The sequence below is a fragment of the Salmo salar genome, chromosome 11, assembly GCF_965601325.2.
Source record: "Salmo salar chromosome 11, fSalSal1, whole genome shotgun sequence".
Classification (NCBI taxonomy): domain Eukaryota; kingdom Metazoa; phylum Chordata; class Actinopteri; order Salmoniformes; family Salmonidae; genus Salmo; species Salmo salar.
The window spans coordinates 13105741-13122409 of record NC_138301.1 but is presented as its reverse complement, the minus strand read 5'-3'; the positions used below and the strand labels follow the sequence as shown (position 1 = coordinate 13122409).

At 43.6% G+C, this 16669-nt stretch overlaps 1 protein-coding gene across 1 annotated transcript; it reads left to right on the top strand.

The window, feature by feature from the left end:
* The first annotated feature begins 278 nt into the window (after positions 1-278).
* Positions 279-16113, top strand: gpt2 (glutamic pyruvate transaminase (alanine aminotransferase) 2). The gene is made up of 11 exons (XM_014126510.3): positions 279-846; positions 3861-3950; positions 5071-5179; positions 5601-5734; positions 5946-6189; positions 7407-7486; positions 7606-7742; positions 11413-11587; positions 11720-11875; positions 12086-12198; positions 12590-16113. Exons 1-11 carry the CDS (start codon positions 526-528, stop codon positions 12699-12701), a joined length of 1671 nt encoding a protein of 556 aa, XP_013981985.2. The 5' UTR covers positions 279-525; the 3' UTR covers positions 12702-16113.
* The last annotated feature ends 556 nt before the right edge of the window (positions 16114-16669 follow it).

The window sequence follows — 16669 nt, the reverse complement described above, 5'->3', positions numbered from 1 at the left end:
GTCCTAGCACTCCAGTATTGAATGTGTGGGCAATGGCAATTCAACCTAACCGGGGAAAATTCAAACTTTCTGAACGTGGCAGACAGAAATGTAACCCGTTTGGGTGATATTACTCTAACAATTGAAATACACGTCTTAAAAAATGGAAGGCAGTCAGGAGGAGGCAAGATCAGGTGGGGCCATTCTAGCCAATGAGAGGGAAGATACATGTCCGAAGAACAGCGTTTGTTTTTGCCAGGATGTCACGTGTCCTACTTATTAACAACCTAACAATTACGAAACAAATGTTAGATGAAATAAGCCTCACATAGCAATTAAGCAATTCCATTTTTTGTAGACCAAATTCGACACGCTCTCTTTGACCTTTATACTAAAACTCCTCGCTTGGTGAGCGGAAAATACGAAACATCGCCCCCTGCTGGAGAAGACAGATTTCGTGCCCAGTTATCCCCCTCATATTGCCGTTCTTCATGTTCAGCTGGCATTCATTTCCCTCGTCGTGGTTCTAACTACCCTGCTGAAATCATGCATCGACTTCAACACTTGGCAAATAGATCATTGATTGCTGGTGTTTTTGACCAGTCTCCAGCCCTTGTGCGGACAAAGGCTCGGGAGACCGCATGTTTAGTACAGTCCTTACGACTCAAAACACAAGGACCCGTTGAACAGTATGGCCTGAAGAGATTCAGTACAGCTGAGGCAACCGTGATTTTGAGAGAGAACGGCAAGATGCGAGAAAAGACTCTGACCATGGACACCCTCAATCCGCAGGTGAAAGCGGTGGAGTACGCTGTGAGAGGACCCATTGTCACGAAGGCTGGGGACATCGAGAGAGGCTTGCAGCAGGTGAAAACACATTGCCCACCATTCTAACTACATAGCGAAGGGAAAACAAATAAATGGGTGAGCTTGCTAGCTCATGCGAACCAGCGTTTACCGGCAACTAGCTATTTACGTAGCCGTAACGTTGGCACATTCTCCTCAGCAAACAAGCTAGCTAGCTAAGTCATGGATATGTGCTCTTATGCTTTATAGGATCAACTAAATGAGTGTATGACAGTTGGGGAAATGGAGAAGTAACGTTAGCTGGCTAGCTAGTTTATCTCGAAGGACAGGTGTAGCGTCTTCGCTCAGTGCTGATACAATGTTGCATCATTCTCCTCCAGTCGCGACGTATCCATCCCTTTGTAACGTCAGGTGTGTGCTAAGGAGCCAATCCTGTCTCGTGATTTGCTCAACCATGGCGGTCCCTCGTGGACGTGGCAGTGATGAGTTTTGACAGGGGGACCAACAGTCAGTGAATTTCAAAATCTACCGTCTGGGATTTGTCTTTGTTTGATTCTGGCAACGGTCGGTCCTCTACAAGTCTGAATGTTGAATAAAATTACATTTGACGTTACTCTTCCCGTTGTCTGCGTGGTTGGTCCATTTGCGGGTAGGACTTTCAGACTATCCACAGGAAAGAATTAACAACTTTTCATTGCACTGGTAGTGCGTTCAGATAACTCACATGATGTACATACTTGCATGCGTATTTGCCAAACATGTAGAGTGCGCATGTTTACATGGTTTTACGCCTGCTTCAGGTGATATCATTCTGAACTCCACTCAGTGCTTTGAAAAGTTGGTCTAATAATACTTTCCTGTGGATGTATTGGCTGAAATTCCTACTTGCAAAAGAACCAACCACGCAGACAACCAGTAGGGTAAACATATTTCATTATATTCAACATTTCGACCTGAGAGGACCATTTCCAGAATCAAACACTCAACAACAACAAAAAGCTCTGACAAGGCCTTGAGGCTTATACATAAAGCTTAATAAAGAACAATGATACTAGCAAGAGCAGTGGGCGCGGCTTCTATTTTCTCGTGTTATTCAATTGTTACCATGAACCTGCAACAAATATAGCTCAACTGTGCAAGTGCTTTAAAAAAAAAAATCCAAATCAAACACTGAAGAATCCCAGAAGGCACCATCTGATTCCCAGGCAATGATGAGCTTAGCTAGTGAAAGCTCAACCAAAGATACTGGTAACTTACCCTTCAATCAGTGGCTCAACTGCTATTCATGTACACATTGTGCTGTTTAGCGATGCCTTTATATTAATATCAGGGAAGAACTTGTGATCCAGACTGTTGTGTGGGGAAGTCTAGGCAAGTTTACTTTCATGACGGAGATGAGCTACAGCACAGAGATCCTTGTATTTACTTGTAGTTCTATGAACTACAAGGTCAATGGACTGGAATTCATTCATTCAGACTAATGCTGTGACTGACCTATAGCCCACACTCCACTTGAACGAAGGTCAGTCTTCAAATATCTATTCACACTACTCTTCTTTCACTTTAGTTTTACACTCACTTGTTTTTCTGTCATGTTGGATAAGTTGATTGATGTGTGCCTCGGGCACTGGCAGTTCAACTAATAATAGCCCTGAAACAGGTGCCTTCCTTGGGGTCGGTAGGAGCACGTGATCCTCGTACCACCCTCACAGATACAAGACCACAATAGGGTTGGTCGCTTTGTCATGTCCCCTGCATACTCTTGTCAACAATATGATTTAGATATTGGGCCACCACAAGGACATTAAAATGAAATGGTAGGCCTACAGCACTTGGGTTAGGATAATACATCATGTAATGGATGGTGTCAATCAATGATATACATATACCCCAGTATGCATAATCATGCAATGTATTTGCTCTTTGACCCCAACCTTGACGGGAGTAATTATTTGATCGCATCACTTGCTGGAACAACTCATCTAATATACTCGTCTGTCTTGTAGGCCTAAATCTGCCTCAATAGTTACACTGATGGAAAGAATAGCCTACTTAGATCTGTTCTACACTGAACAAAAATTTAAAGTGCCGGTCCTATGTTTCATGAGCGGAAATAATGAACCCAGAAATGTTCAATTGGCATCAAAAGCTTATTTCTCTCAAATTGTGTGCACAAATTTGTTTACATCCCTGTTAGTGAGCATTTTATCCATTGTCAAGATAATCCATCCACCTGACAAGAAGCTGATTAAACAGCATGACCATTACACAGGTGCACCCTGTGCTGGGTACAATAAGGCCATTCTAAAAATGTGCAGTTTTGTCACACAACACAATGCCACAGATGTCTCAAGTTTTGAGGGAGCATGCATTTGGCATGCTGACTGCAGGAATGTCCACCAGAGCTGTTGCCAGAGAATTGAATGTTTATTTTTCTACCATAAGCTGCCTCCGCCTAGTGGTTAGAGCGTTGGGCCAGTAACCGAAAGGTTGCTAGATCGAATCCCTGAGCTGTCAAGGTAAAAATCTCTCGTTCTGCCCCTGAGCAAGGCAGTTAACCTACTGTTCCCCAGGCGCCGAAGACCTGGATGTCGATTAAGGCAGCCCCCCACACCTCTCTGATTCAGAGGGGTTAAATGCGGGAGACACATTTCAGTTGTACAACTGACTTTCCAACGTAATTTTAGAGAATTTGTCAGTACGTCAAACCAGTCTCAACCGCATACCACGTGTAACCATGCCAGCCCAGGACCTCCACATCGGGCTTTTTAACCTTTAGGATCGTCTGAGACCTGCCACGGGTCTGATTGGCTGGGCCTGGCTCCCCAGTGTGTCGGCCTGGCTCCCAAGTGGGTGGGCTGCGCTCTTGCCCAGTCATGTGAAATCCATAGATTAGGGCCTAATGAATTTATTTCAATTTTCTGATTTCCTTATATGAACTGTAACTCAGCAAAATCTTTGAAATTGTTGCATTTTATATTTTTGTTCAGTATAGTTCTTCATATGTGCAGTGATATTTACAAAATTCAAATTTTCTCTCAACATGTATCTAAATGTACCTTTTTTCCCTCCAGGGTCAGAAACATCCCTTCACTGAGGTCATCAAAGCCAACATTGGAGATTCACATGCCATGGGGCAGAAGCCAATCACCTTTCTCCGTCAGGTGAGGGGCAGGGATGTGTCAGGAAAAGTGTGGTCTTGCGAAGTCATATTTATATCACCTGTCCTACCACCGTAACCACAACAAGGTGAAATAGACTTCAAATAGTATTCTGGCAGGACGGCTATCTGTTTATTCCCAGTTACTAAATCAGTCATCCTTGGCTGGGAATCAGTTTGGCTGATGAGGCTGCATATCTACACATCGTTTGTTTAGGCTACTATTTGCACTCTGAAACATGAGAGGAACGTCCTCGGCTCATGGAGAGGTTGGAAATGGGATCACCTTTATTAATACTTAATAATACAGTCATCTCTTAACAGCAGCACAAAATGTGTTATCTATCTCTATCTGGTATTTTAGGAGAAATGCCTCTTAAAAACGACTTACTGTTGTATTCCACCCAGCAAATTTGTATTGGATTGGCTAACTGGGCATGGGCAGAGTGTGGGGTGTTCTGTTGGTCTCTCCTAGTGAAAGTGCACATTCCAGAGATGGGGGAAAAATTATGTCCAGTCTTGTGTTCCGCATTGTTCTAACAATCACCTAGGGCTGGGTGATATTGAATTCATTTGAATTTGTTTTTGCGTAATCTTCCAAATGCCTATATCTCAATAATCTATTTATTTTCATTTTTTTAATGAGCGTTAATGTCTGCTTATTCTCATGTTGTCTTTTTGGTCTCGTCTCATTTGCTCCTTCTGTGCTGTGTGCAATGACTTGTAAGCTGTGCACCTTCCAATATACACACACACCAAGCCCCTTCCCCTGCCACTCACAACAACAAAGATGAGCGATCACTCCTTCTTCTCTGACGAGCGGATTCAACTCGCTATTTGCATTTGAGGTTTGGTCCAACAGAATTGGTCAAATACATTTTTATTTGTCACATGCGCCGAATATAACCTTACCGTGAAATTCTTACTTGGGAGCCCTTTCCCAACAATGCAGAGTTTTTTTCTTTTTTAAACGTTTTTTTTCTCCTGCTGGTTCACATGGGTGGGATGCTTATATAATGCTATTTACATAATACGTCAAATAAATTGGCATATTAAATTGTGAAGGTGTCTTGTGTCTTGATGGGGTTGAAGTTAACATGAACACCTCCTGTCTGTATGTTCAGGTGGTGGCTCTCTGCTCATTCCCAGAGCTGTTGAGCAGCCCTAGTTTCCCAGAGGATGCCAAACAACGTGCCCGTCGCATCCTACAGGGCTGCGGGGGACAGAGCTTGGGTGTGTACTGTATGCCTGTCCGAGTGCACTGCACTCACATTCCTGTGTTGGAATATAGCCTAATAATATAGCTTTAAATGCTGACCAAGTAGGAGCTTTGGCCTTCTGTGTACTGTTGATGGGTTCAGAATTGTCTCACTGACAAATAACAGGATGCTAGGTTAAGCTCTAATGATGCTGTGGCCTGAGAAATGCAGAACTTAGCAGTGTTTTGGTTACAACAATATGCTTTTGAAACATTATTTCTGTGACATACCTTTGCTGCAAGATATGGCTAATAGTTTATTTAAAACTGCATTGTACGGTGGAGCTAGAAAGTGTATGCAAGTTGGAAGTTATCTAAGCTCTCATTTATTTCCTGAAACAGAACATGAAAACACAATCCAGAGTTGATAGCATATTGTGTGTGTTTCAACTCCAGGGTCGTACAGTGCCAGCCAGGGAGTGGACTGTATTCGGCAGGACGTTGCTGTCTACATAGAGCAACGGGATAAGGGTGTGCCTGCCGACTGGGACAATATTTACCTTACCACCGGAGCTAGTGATGGCATCGTGGTAAGTCTTTAGTTCTCAATAATCCTCTTACAAACAAGAGAGAGTTGGTTGGTATTTGTTTAGTCTGAGCTTTCACTGAAAGTTCATTGGATTTATTAGGTATTTTCATGTTTTTGACAGTGAGTTATTTCTCTTATAACCAATATCGTTTTAATTCTGGATGCTTTCCTACTAGTTGTTGTTGTGAAACAATATTCTCATCTGACCGTAGAGCATCTTGAAAATGCTGGTGTCGGGCCAGGGCCGGTCCAGGAGTGGTGTGATGATCCCCATCCCTCAGTACCCCCTGTACTCTGCAGCCATCTCTGAGTTGGAGGCCGTTCAGATCAATTACTACCTGGACGAGGACAACTGCTGGGCCCTGGATATCAACGAGCTCCACAGAGCCTACCAGGCTGCCAAGGAGCACTGTCACCCCAGAGTCATCTGCATCATCAATCCAGGCAACCCTACTGGTGGGTCTCACCAGCCAGAACAATGAGATTAGGCTCCTTATGTAATGTGGCTGTCCAGTGTTCAACACATCTAATACCAGTATCCACCACATCTAATACCAGTATCCACCACATCTAATACCAGTATCCACCACATCTAATACCAGTATCCACCACATCTAATACCAGTATCCACCACATCTAATACCAGTATCCACCACATCTAATACCAGTATCACACACATCTAATACCAGTATCACACACATCTAATACCAGTATCCACCACATCTAATACCAGTATCCACCACATCCAAGACCAGTATCCACCACATCCAAGACCAGTATCCACCACATCCAAGACCAGTATCCACCACATCCAAGACCAGTATCCACCACATCCAAGACCAGTATCCACCACATCCAAGACCAGTATCCAACATATCCAAGCATGAGCATCTCACGTCTATATGTTGCAAATGTTTCCCATGTCCCATAAGGCAGTAAGCATGATGATTATCTTTTAAGAGGTAGCTATGTTGATACTGTACAACCATTGAAAAAAGCAACTAGGCCAAGGGTCATGATGTCATGTTGTGTAAGATATTATATGTGGAACCCCCTCTACTCTCATGTAGGGTAGCTGATGGGTGTTTATAGCTTGCATAGGAAACAGGATCTGTCTTCACCAGCTGACATTAGGGTAAAGGAATCTGACTCCCTCTTAAATAGCTGTAACTTAACTCGGTAAAGCTGTAACTTAATAGTCTGCCGGACACCTAAGTCTTCCTGACTTCAGAGTCTGGAAAGGCTCCATGATGTTGTAGGCAAGATGTGTTGTTATTGAAGGAGGCTGTGTTTTTTTTTCTTACTGATTGGTTCTCCCCTTTCTCACTCAAACAGTCACATTTAACAGCCACACAATTAAAGCCCAAGCCAACTTCTGTGTGAATACTGTACTAACAACGGCCTCCTGTCCACACCAGTGTGTCACAGTTCTCCCTCGCTGTGTACCACGTGAATCGTGTCCGCCAGGCTAGTAACCGTCCGTGAGGCAATACTGTGGTCCTCTGGTTTCCAGCTGCCTCCATCATACAGTACATTCTGTCTTTTGTAATCATGGTGTCCCCTGAACAGATGGAAGGCCCATGTAGGGTTGCTCATGTTCTCAATTTCAGCACCTGTGGTGACCGCTCTCCCTCTCCCCTTCTCTCCTTTCTTTCTCTCTGGCAATATTCAGGTCAAGTGCAGAGTAGGAAGTGCATCGAGGAAGTCCTCCACTTTGCCTACGAGGAGAATCTGTTCGTTATGTCCGATGAGGTAATTATTTGCTACCATAGTGTATTGAACTGAACGGGCACTGACTATTTCTCCACTTTTCCAGTCCTATGAGAAGTATCAATTCTCCATTGATGTAATCCTCCTATGTGTGTGTCCAGGTGTATCAGGACAACGTGTACTCCCCAGACCTTCAGTTCCACTCCTTTAAAAAGGTGCTCTACGAGATGGGCCCAGAGTACTTCAACACGGTCGAGCTGGCCTCATTTCACTCCACCTCCAAAGGATACTCAGGAGAGTGAGTATTCACATCCACGTGCCCCTCGCACAGGGTCACTATTTCCCTCAAAGTACCCTTAAAACACCACACGCTGTCTGTGCTCACTCTGAATTCTCTGTCTGATCCTCATAAGTAGTCAATGACGTACAGTGGGGGGAAAAGGTATTTGATCCCCTGCTGATTTTGTACGTTTGCCCACTGACAAAGAAATGATCAGTCTATAATTTTAATGGTAGGTTTATTTGAACAGTGAGAGACAGAATAACAACAAATATATATCGAGAAAAACACATGTCAAAAATGTTATAAATTGATTTGCATTTTAATGAGGGAAATAAGTATACTGCTCCAAAAAATAAAGGGAACACTAAAATAACACATCCTAGATCTGAATGAATGAAATAATCTTATTAAATACTTTTTTCTTTACATAGTTGAATGTGCTGACAACAAAATCACACAAAAAGAATCAATGGAAATCCAATTTATCAACCCATGGAGGTCTGGATTTGGAGTCACACTCAAAATTAAAGTGGAAAACAACACTACAGGCTGATCCAACTTTGATGTAATGTCCTTAAAACAAGTCAAAATGAGGCTCAGTAGTGTGTGTGGCCTCCACGTGCCTGTATGACCTCCCTACAACGCCTGGGCATGCTACTGATGAGGTGGCGGATGGTCTCCTGAGGGATCTCCTCCCAGACCTGGACTGAAGCATCCACCAACTCCTGGACAGTCTGTGGTGCAACGTGGCATTGGTGGATGGAGCAAGACATGATGTCCCAGATGTGCTCAATTGGATTCAGGTTTGGGGAACGGGCGGGCCAGTCCATAGCATCAATGCCTTCCTCTTGCAGGAACTGCTGACACACTTCAGCCACATGAGGTCTAGCATTGTCTTGCATTAGGAGGAACCCAGGGCCAACCGCACCAGCATATGGTCTCACAAGGGGTCTGAGGATCTCATCTCGGTACCTAATGGCAGTCAGGCTACCTCTGGCGAGCACATGGAGGGCTGTGCGGCCCCCCAAAGAAATGCCACCCCACACCATGACTGACCCACCGCCAAACCGGTCATGCTGGAGGATGTTGCAGGCAGCAGAACGTTCTCCACGGCGTCTCCAGACTCTGTCACGTCTGCCACGTGCTCAGTGTGAACCTGCTTCATCTGTGAAGAGCACAGGGCGCCATTGGCGAATTTGCCAATCTTGGTGTTCTCTGGCAAATGCCAAACGTCCTGCACGGTGTTGGGCTGTAAGCACAACCCCCACCTGTGGACGTCGGGCCCTCATACCACCCTCATGGAGTCTGTTTCTGACCGTTTGAGCAGACACATGCACATTTGTGGCCTGCTGGAGGTCATTTTGCGGGGCTCTGGCAGTGCTCCTCCTGCTCCTCCTTGCACAAAGGCCCTCCTACGGCCTCCTCCACGTCTCCTGGTGTACTGGCCTGTCTCCTGGTAGCGCCTCCATGCTCTGGACACTACGCTGACAGACACAGCAAACCTTCTTGCCACAGGCATTGCATTGATGTGCCATCCAGGATGAGCTGCACTACCTGAGCCACTTGTGTGGGTTGTAGACTCCGTCTCATGCTACCACTAGAGTGAAAGCACTGCCAGCATTCAAAATTCACCAAAACATCAGCCAGGAAGCATAAGAACTGAGAAGTGGTCTGTGGTCACCACCTGCCGAACCACTCCTTTATTGGGGGTGTCTTGCTAATTGCCTATAATTTCCACCTTTTGTCTATTCCATTTGCACAACAGCATGTGACATTTATTGTCAATCAGTGTTGCTTCCTAAGTGGACAGTTTGATTTCACAGAAGTGTGATTGACTTGGAGTTACATTGTGTTGTTTAAGTGTTCCCTTTATTTTTTTGAGCAGTGTATTTGACCCCCTCTCAATCAGAAAGATTTCTGGCTCCCAGGTGTCTTTTATACAGGTAACGAGCTGAGATTAGGAGCACACTCTTAAAGGGTGTGCTCCTAACCGCAGCTTGTTACCTGTATAAAAGACACCTGTCCACAGAAGCAATCAATCAATCAGATTCCAAACTCTCCACCATGGCCAAGACCAAAGAGCTCTCCAAGGATGTCAGGGACAAGATTGTAGACCTACACAAGGCTGGAATGGGCTACAAGACCATCGCCAAGCAGCTTGGTGAGAAGGTGACAACATTTGGTGCGATTATTCGCAAATGGAAGAAACACAAAAGAACTGTCAATCTCCCTCGGCCTGGGGCTCCATGCAAGATCTCACCTCGTGGAGTTGCAATGAGCATGAGAACGGTGAGGAATCAGACCAGAACTACACGGGAGGATTTTGTCAATGATCTCAAGGCAGCTGGGACCATAGTCACCAAGAAAACAATTGGTAACACACTACGCCGTGAAGGACTGAAATCCTGCAGCGCCCGTACGGTCCCCCTGCTCAAGAATGCATATACATGCCCGTATGAAGTTTGCCAATGAACATCTGAATGATTCAGAGGACAACTGGGTGAAAGTGTTGTGGTCAGATGAGACCAAAATGGAGCTCTTTGGCATCAACTCAACTCGCCGTGTTTGGAGGAGGAGGAATGCTGCCTATGACCCCAAGAACACCATCTCCACCGTCAAACATAGAGGTGGAAACATTATGCTTTGGGGGTGTTTTTCTGCTAAGGGGACAGGACAACTTCACCTCATCATTTGACGGGGCCATGTACTGTCAAATCTTGGGTGAGAACCTCCTTCCCTCAGCCAGGGCATTGAAAATGGGTCGTGGATGGGTATTCCAGCATGACAATGACCCAAAACACACGGCCAAGGCAACAAAGGAGTGGCTCAAGAAGAAGGACATTAAGGTCCTGGAGTGGCCTAGCCAGTCTCCAGACCTTAATCCCATAGAAAATCTGTGGAGGGAGCTGAAGGTTCGAGTTGCCAAACGTCAGCCTCGAAACCTTAATGACTTGGAGAAGATCTGCAAAGAGGAGTGGGACAAAATCCCTCCTGAGATGTGTGCAAACTTGGTGGCCAACTACAAGAAACGTCTGACCTCTGTGATAGCCAACAAGGGTTTTGCCACCAAGTACTAAGTCATGTTTTGTAGAGGGGTCAAATACTTATTTCCCTCATTAAAATGCTAATCAATTTTATAACATTTTTGACATGCGTTTTTCTGGATTTTTTGTTGTTGTTATTCTGTCTCTCACTGTTCATATAAACCTACCATTAAAATGATAGACTGATAATTTCTTTGTAAGTGGGCAAACGTACAAAATCAGCAGGGGATCAAATACTTTTTTCCCCCACTGTACATTACCCTTTCCTATGTATCCATAACAGGCTGTCCAGCTCTTATAGCCCCTTAGTCTCATGTATTTGATCTACAAGAACACTATAAAATGTTAGCCTTTGCGTTAGTACGCCGTGTTGCCTTAGCGCGACAGATCCGCGCTCTGCTTTAGCCAACTCCTCTGATTTGTGTTGACATGCTTGTGTAAACATCAGACGGGTTGGCTAAAATCACAACGCGGACTACCAGGCCCACAGAGAAACGACGCCCTTGGAATGCAGACTGACTGGCTCATCATATTGTCCTTGCAATGGTTTAGATGTAGGATAAAGTCCCGTTTGGTTCTATTGCGTGTGACTGTGTACCCAACACTAACGCTCCCCTCTCCTCTGTCCTCCTCCCCTGCAGATGTGGGTTCAGAGGGGGATATATGGAGGTTCTCAACCTCGACCTGGAGGTCAAGGCCCAGCTGGTGAAGCTGCTCTCTGTGAGGCTGTGTCCCCCTGTCTCTGGACAGGCTGCCATGGATGTCATCGTCAACCCTCCTCTGCCACATGAACCCTCCTACCTCCAGTTCCACAAGGTCTGTCACTCAATGTTCTGGGGGGGGGGGGGGGGGCAGGCAATGCTCTAGGGTTAATTTGTTAGTGTTCAGTTTCGATTGTCATCCAAGACCCATGTCTGACCTCTGTTGTGTGTGCTTGTTGTCTTTCAGGAGAAGAGCACTGTGCTTGGAGCTCTGGCTGAGAAGGCCCAGATGACTGAACAGACCCTCAACACGGTGCCTGGGATCAAATGTAACCCGGTGCAGGGAGCCATGTACGCCTTCCCACGCATCTTCATCCCCCCACGAGCTGTGGAGGAGGCTAAGGTCTGTTCACCTAACACCCATCTAGATACCTGCTGAAATGTCATTCCTTTCTACTCCCATTAGTGAATTTGTCACTTCTCAACTCACTCATTAAACTTGCATGGCGTAGGTACTGTGCAGCCGACCACAAATTGGCATTGGTATATAATTGTGTGCCTCCACACCCGAAAGTAGAAAAATAGGTTTGTAAACGGTGTCTCTCTTCTGCAGTCCCTGGGAATGTCTCCTGACATGATGTACTGTCTGAGACTACTTGAGGAGACTGGCATCTGCCTCGTTCCGGGCAGTGGCTTCGGCCAGAGGGAAGGGACCTATCACTTCAGGTAACTGTTCAACTAGCAGAAACATTGCTGACCGTCGTACATTTACAGAGACATAAGAATTTAGAGGAGCCTTTCAGGAAGATTGTCTGTGACGACAGTGTTTTGTTTGTCCTGATTCACCAGTTGGATTCAAATCAGATTGTGCCAGTAGCTAGTGAGTTACATTGAAGCATTGTAACCTAACCATTACAGTGCCACGTCTACCAGGCTCAAATTGGTCAGGCAGTGACATCTCGCTTGCATAAGTAAACTAAAAAGATTTCCTGTCTGTCTTTTGCCCGCTAAGGAATCTCTCATGGACAGATTTACGCGTAACAACATTCGTGAGATTTTTACTTCTGCGTAACCGAGATTACCTGCTAAATTGTTTTTACATATGATTTCCTCCTAGAATGACCATTCTGCCCACGACAGAGAAGCTGAAGGTGCTCCTGGAGAAGCTCCGGGATTTCCACATCAAGTTTCTGAAGGAGTACGCGTCATTGGAGGAACCAAAGAGATGAGAGTCCAGAGGATGACACACGGGACTCACTAGAACAGTTCAGATAGTCCCAGTTTGAGAATGTTTAACACGCGTAACAAAAACAGGGTTTACGGAGGTATCGACTAACGCTAATCTAAAGTAAAAAAGTAACCCTTTTTTTACTCTACTAGTGTAACCTATGATTGCTTGAAGTTTTATCTGATTTTAGGAACAGTACTTGTGTTTTAGAGACATTGTGCCTTTGTCAGACGAGGTAAAAGTGTGGGGAGAAACGATGCCGTCTGTACAGAGATGTTAAAGGGGCAATCTGCAGTTGCCACTAACATTTTAGGACTTGTAAATGAAATTGTAAATCGATGTACCCATTGATTCTTGAAGAATACAACTTGGGCATGCCTCATCAGCTGTCGTACCCGATCAGAACCCAAAATATAAGCTTTGTAAATGTAAACAAACACTATAAAGCCTTAACCTCTCTGGGGTATGTGGGACACACTATTCAACAGCCAGTGAAATAGCAGGGCGGCAAATTCAAAACAACAAAAATCTCATAATTCAAATTTCTCAAACATACAACTATTATGTCCCATTTTAAAGATACACTTCTCGTTAATCCAACCACATTGTCCGATTTCAAAAAGGCTTTACGGCGAAAGCATAACATTAGATTATGTTAGGACAGCGCCAAGACAAGAAAAACCACAGCCATTTTCCAAGCAAGGAGAGGCGTCACAAAAACCAGAAATACAGCTAAAATGAATCACTAACCTTTGATGATCATCAGATGGCACTCATAGGACTTCATGTTACACAATACATGTAGTTTTGCTCGATAAAGTTCATATTTATATCCAAAAACCCCATTTTACATTGGCGTGTAATGTTCAGAAATGTTTTGCCTCCCAAAACTTCCGGTGAATGAGCACATCAATTTACAGAAATACTCATCATAAACGTTGATAAAATATTCAACAGTTATTCAAAGAATTATAGATACACTTCTCCTTAATGCAACCGCTGTGTCAGATTTCAAAAAAGCTTTATGGCGAAAGCAAATTTTGCAATAATCTGAGTACAGCGCTCAGATATCAAAACAAGCCATACAGATACCCGCCATTTTGTAGTCAACAGAAATGACAAAAATTACATTATAAATATTCACTTACCTTTGATGATCTTCATTGGAATGCACTCCCAGGAATCCCAGTTCCAGAATAAATGTTTGTTTTGTTCGATAAAGTCCATGGACTTTATGTCCAAATACCTCCTTTTTGTTCACGCGTTTAGTCCACTACTCCAAATGCAGGAAGCGCGCGCAAAATGTCACGACGAAAAGTCAAAAAAAGTTCCATTTACGTTCGTAGAAACATGTCAAACGATGTATAGCATCAATATTTAGGATGTTTTTATCATAAATCTTCAGTAATATTCCAACCGGACAATTCCAATGTCTTCAAAAAAGAAAAGGAACACAGCTAACTCTCATGTGAGTGTGCGCCACTAAGCTCATGTCATTTTCTCAGTCGTCTACTTCCAGGAGCTCTTATTCTCTCCCTATTCACAGTAGAAGCATTAAACAATGTTCTAAAGACTGTTAACATCTAGTGGAAGCCTTAGGAAGTGCAAAATGAACCCTAAGTCACTGTATACTGTAAAGGCAATCACTTGAAAAACTACAAACCTCAGAGTTCCACACTTTCTGGTTGGATTTTTCTCAGATTCTTGCCTGCCATATGAGTTCTGTTATACTCACAGACGACATTCAAACAGTTTTAGAAACTTCAGAGTGTTTTCTATCCAAATATACTAATAATATGCATATCCTACCTTCTGAGCCTGAGTAGCAGGCAGTTTACTACGGGCATGCCTTTCATCCGGACGTCAAAATACTGCCCCCTACCCGAGAGAAGTTAACATGGTTAAAACTGTAATGTTGATATCATGGATGAATAGTCCTTGCATCCATAGCTCTGGCTATGAATTTGTTTACAATTCTCCAATCCCATCCCTCAGATTTTTATTGAAACTGGCAGTGAGGATGTTTTATTGCTACTACTGCTGATTGCCCCTTTAACACTAAAGCAATGTACTTTGTGATGTACTCAAAGGTGCTCTATTATAGAGGACGCACTGGGAAATGGGACACAATGTTCTGATGACATTTTCTCTACCACTCCATTTACTTATTTTTGTGCCCGGTAAGTTATTTACACTGTTTTGTATTTTCTATCTGTCTTGAGGCTTTTCTGTCTCCTTAAGAGGCATTTTGTGTGAGAGATCTACACAATGGGGCACTGTAAGTGCAAATATTATCTTAGAACCAGCTGTACCTTTTTCAATGTGCCAAATGGAACTGGGGAACAGAGGTTGTTTATGTAGGTCATGGACTCCGGGACAATGAGTGCTGCTACATCAGCTCTTTCTGGTCCAAAAAATAGTGGGGAGGGATTCTCTTAACCATTTCTAACATAACATCCTATCAGTCCAAGACATACAACTTTGAGCCTGCATAGCTTCCTGTTGGGCACATGTTTACCCATACAGTACCTGTCTAGCATGACACTGATCTGAGGTGTCTGTTGCACTTGGATAGGTTTTTTTTTGGAGGGTGAATGTCTGTACTCTCGGGTGCCTAGTTACAGTATTATGTACCTGTTATGGAAGGAAATGCAATTGTTTTGTGTGCTACTGTTCAATTAGTTAAGGTCAAACCAAGGGAAATGTAGGTTCTGGTAATTATGTATATCGGCCTTGTCCCCATATTAGGCTATTTATTGCATAGATTGTTTACGCTTTTTACTGACAGTGGCTTTACGGCTATCATTCACATTTGCATCAACTGAGAACGAGAAAGGGAGTACGTTTACATCTCAGCTGGTGGGTTGAATGCACTTTGTTTTTGTTTGTAAAATGTTTGTGGGATCCTTCTGCCCGTATCTACCTTTCTGCAAACTGAAACACTTTACAATTTCCTTTTTTAGGTGGGAGATGACCCACAAGGCAGTCTAAAATCTTCAGTTAAACCAATGAATTCAGGCTACTTTTATTCTCTGACACCATATCATCTCATTTCTATTTTTTGTATGCAGTTTAATGCTGAATGAAGTGGTCAAGCAGTGACGTAACCTCGGCAGCCATTCAATGTATGAAACTCTTGACTGACCTCAAAACATGAATTGTTTTTAACCATTTGACTGCAATGAGGTGCCTTCATGGCGACAAGCTGTAATTTACATTGAGTGGCTTTTGAGAATGTCAGCAAATTATTTTTTTTATGAATGAAATGTTTTAAAAATGCACATTTTCTGCAAAATGTTAGTTTTCATTTGTTTGCCTGGTTTGTATTCATCATTCTTCATGAGCTGAAAGTTAACTGGAAAAGGTTTTGGGTTCAACATCAATGTGCTAATAAATATTAACATACAGTTGAAGTCGGAAGTTTACATACAGCTTAGCCAAATACATTTAAACTCAGTTTTTCACAATTCCTGACATTTAATCCTAGTAAAAATTCCCTGTTTTAGGTCAGTTAGGATCACCACATTTTAAGAATGTGAAATGTCAGAATAATAGTAGTGATTTATTTCAGCTTTTATTTATTTCATCACATTCCCAGTGGGTCAGAAGTTTACATACACTCAATTAGTATTTGGTAGCATTGCCTTTAAATTGTTTACATTTTGGCCCATTCCTCCTGACAGAGCTAGTGTTATGGAGTCAGGTTTGTAGGCCTCCTTGCTCGCACACACTTTTTCACTTCTGCCCACACGTTTTCTATAGGATTGAGGTCAGGGCTTTGTGATGGCCATTCCAATACCTTTACTTTGTTGTCCTTAAGCCATTTTGCCACAACTTTGGAAGTATGCTTGGGGTCATTGTCCATTTGGACGACCCATTTGCGACCAAGCTTTAACTTCCTGACTGATGTCTTGAGATGTTGCTTCAATATATCCACATAATTCTCCCGCCTCATGATGCCATCTATTT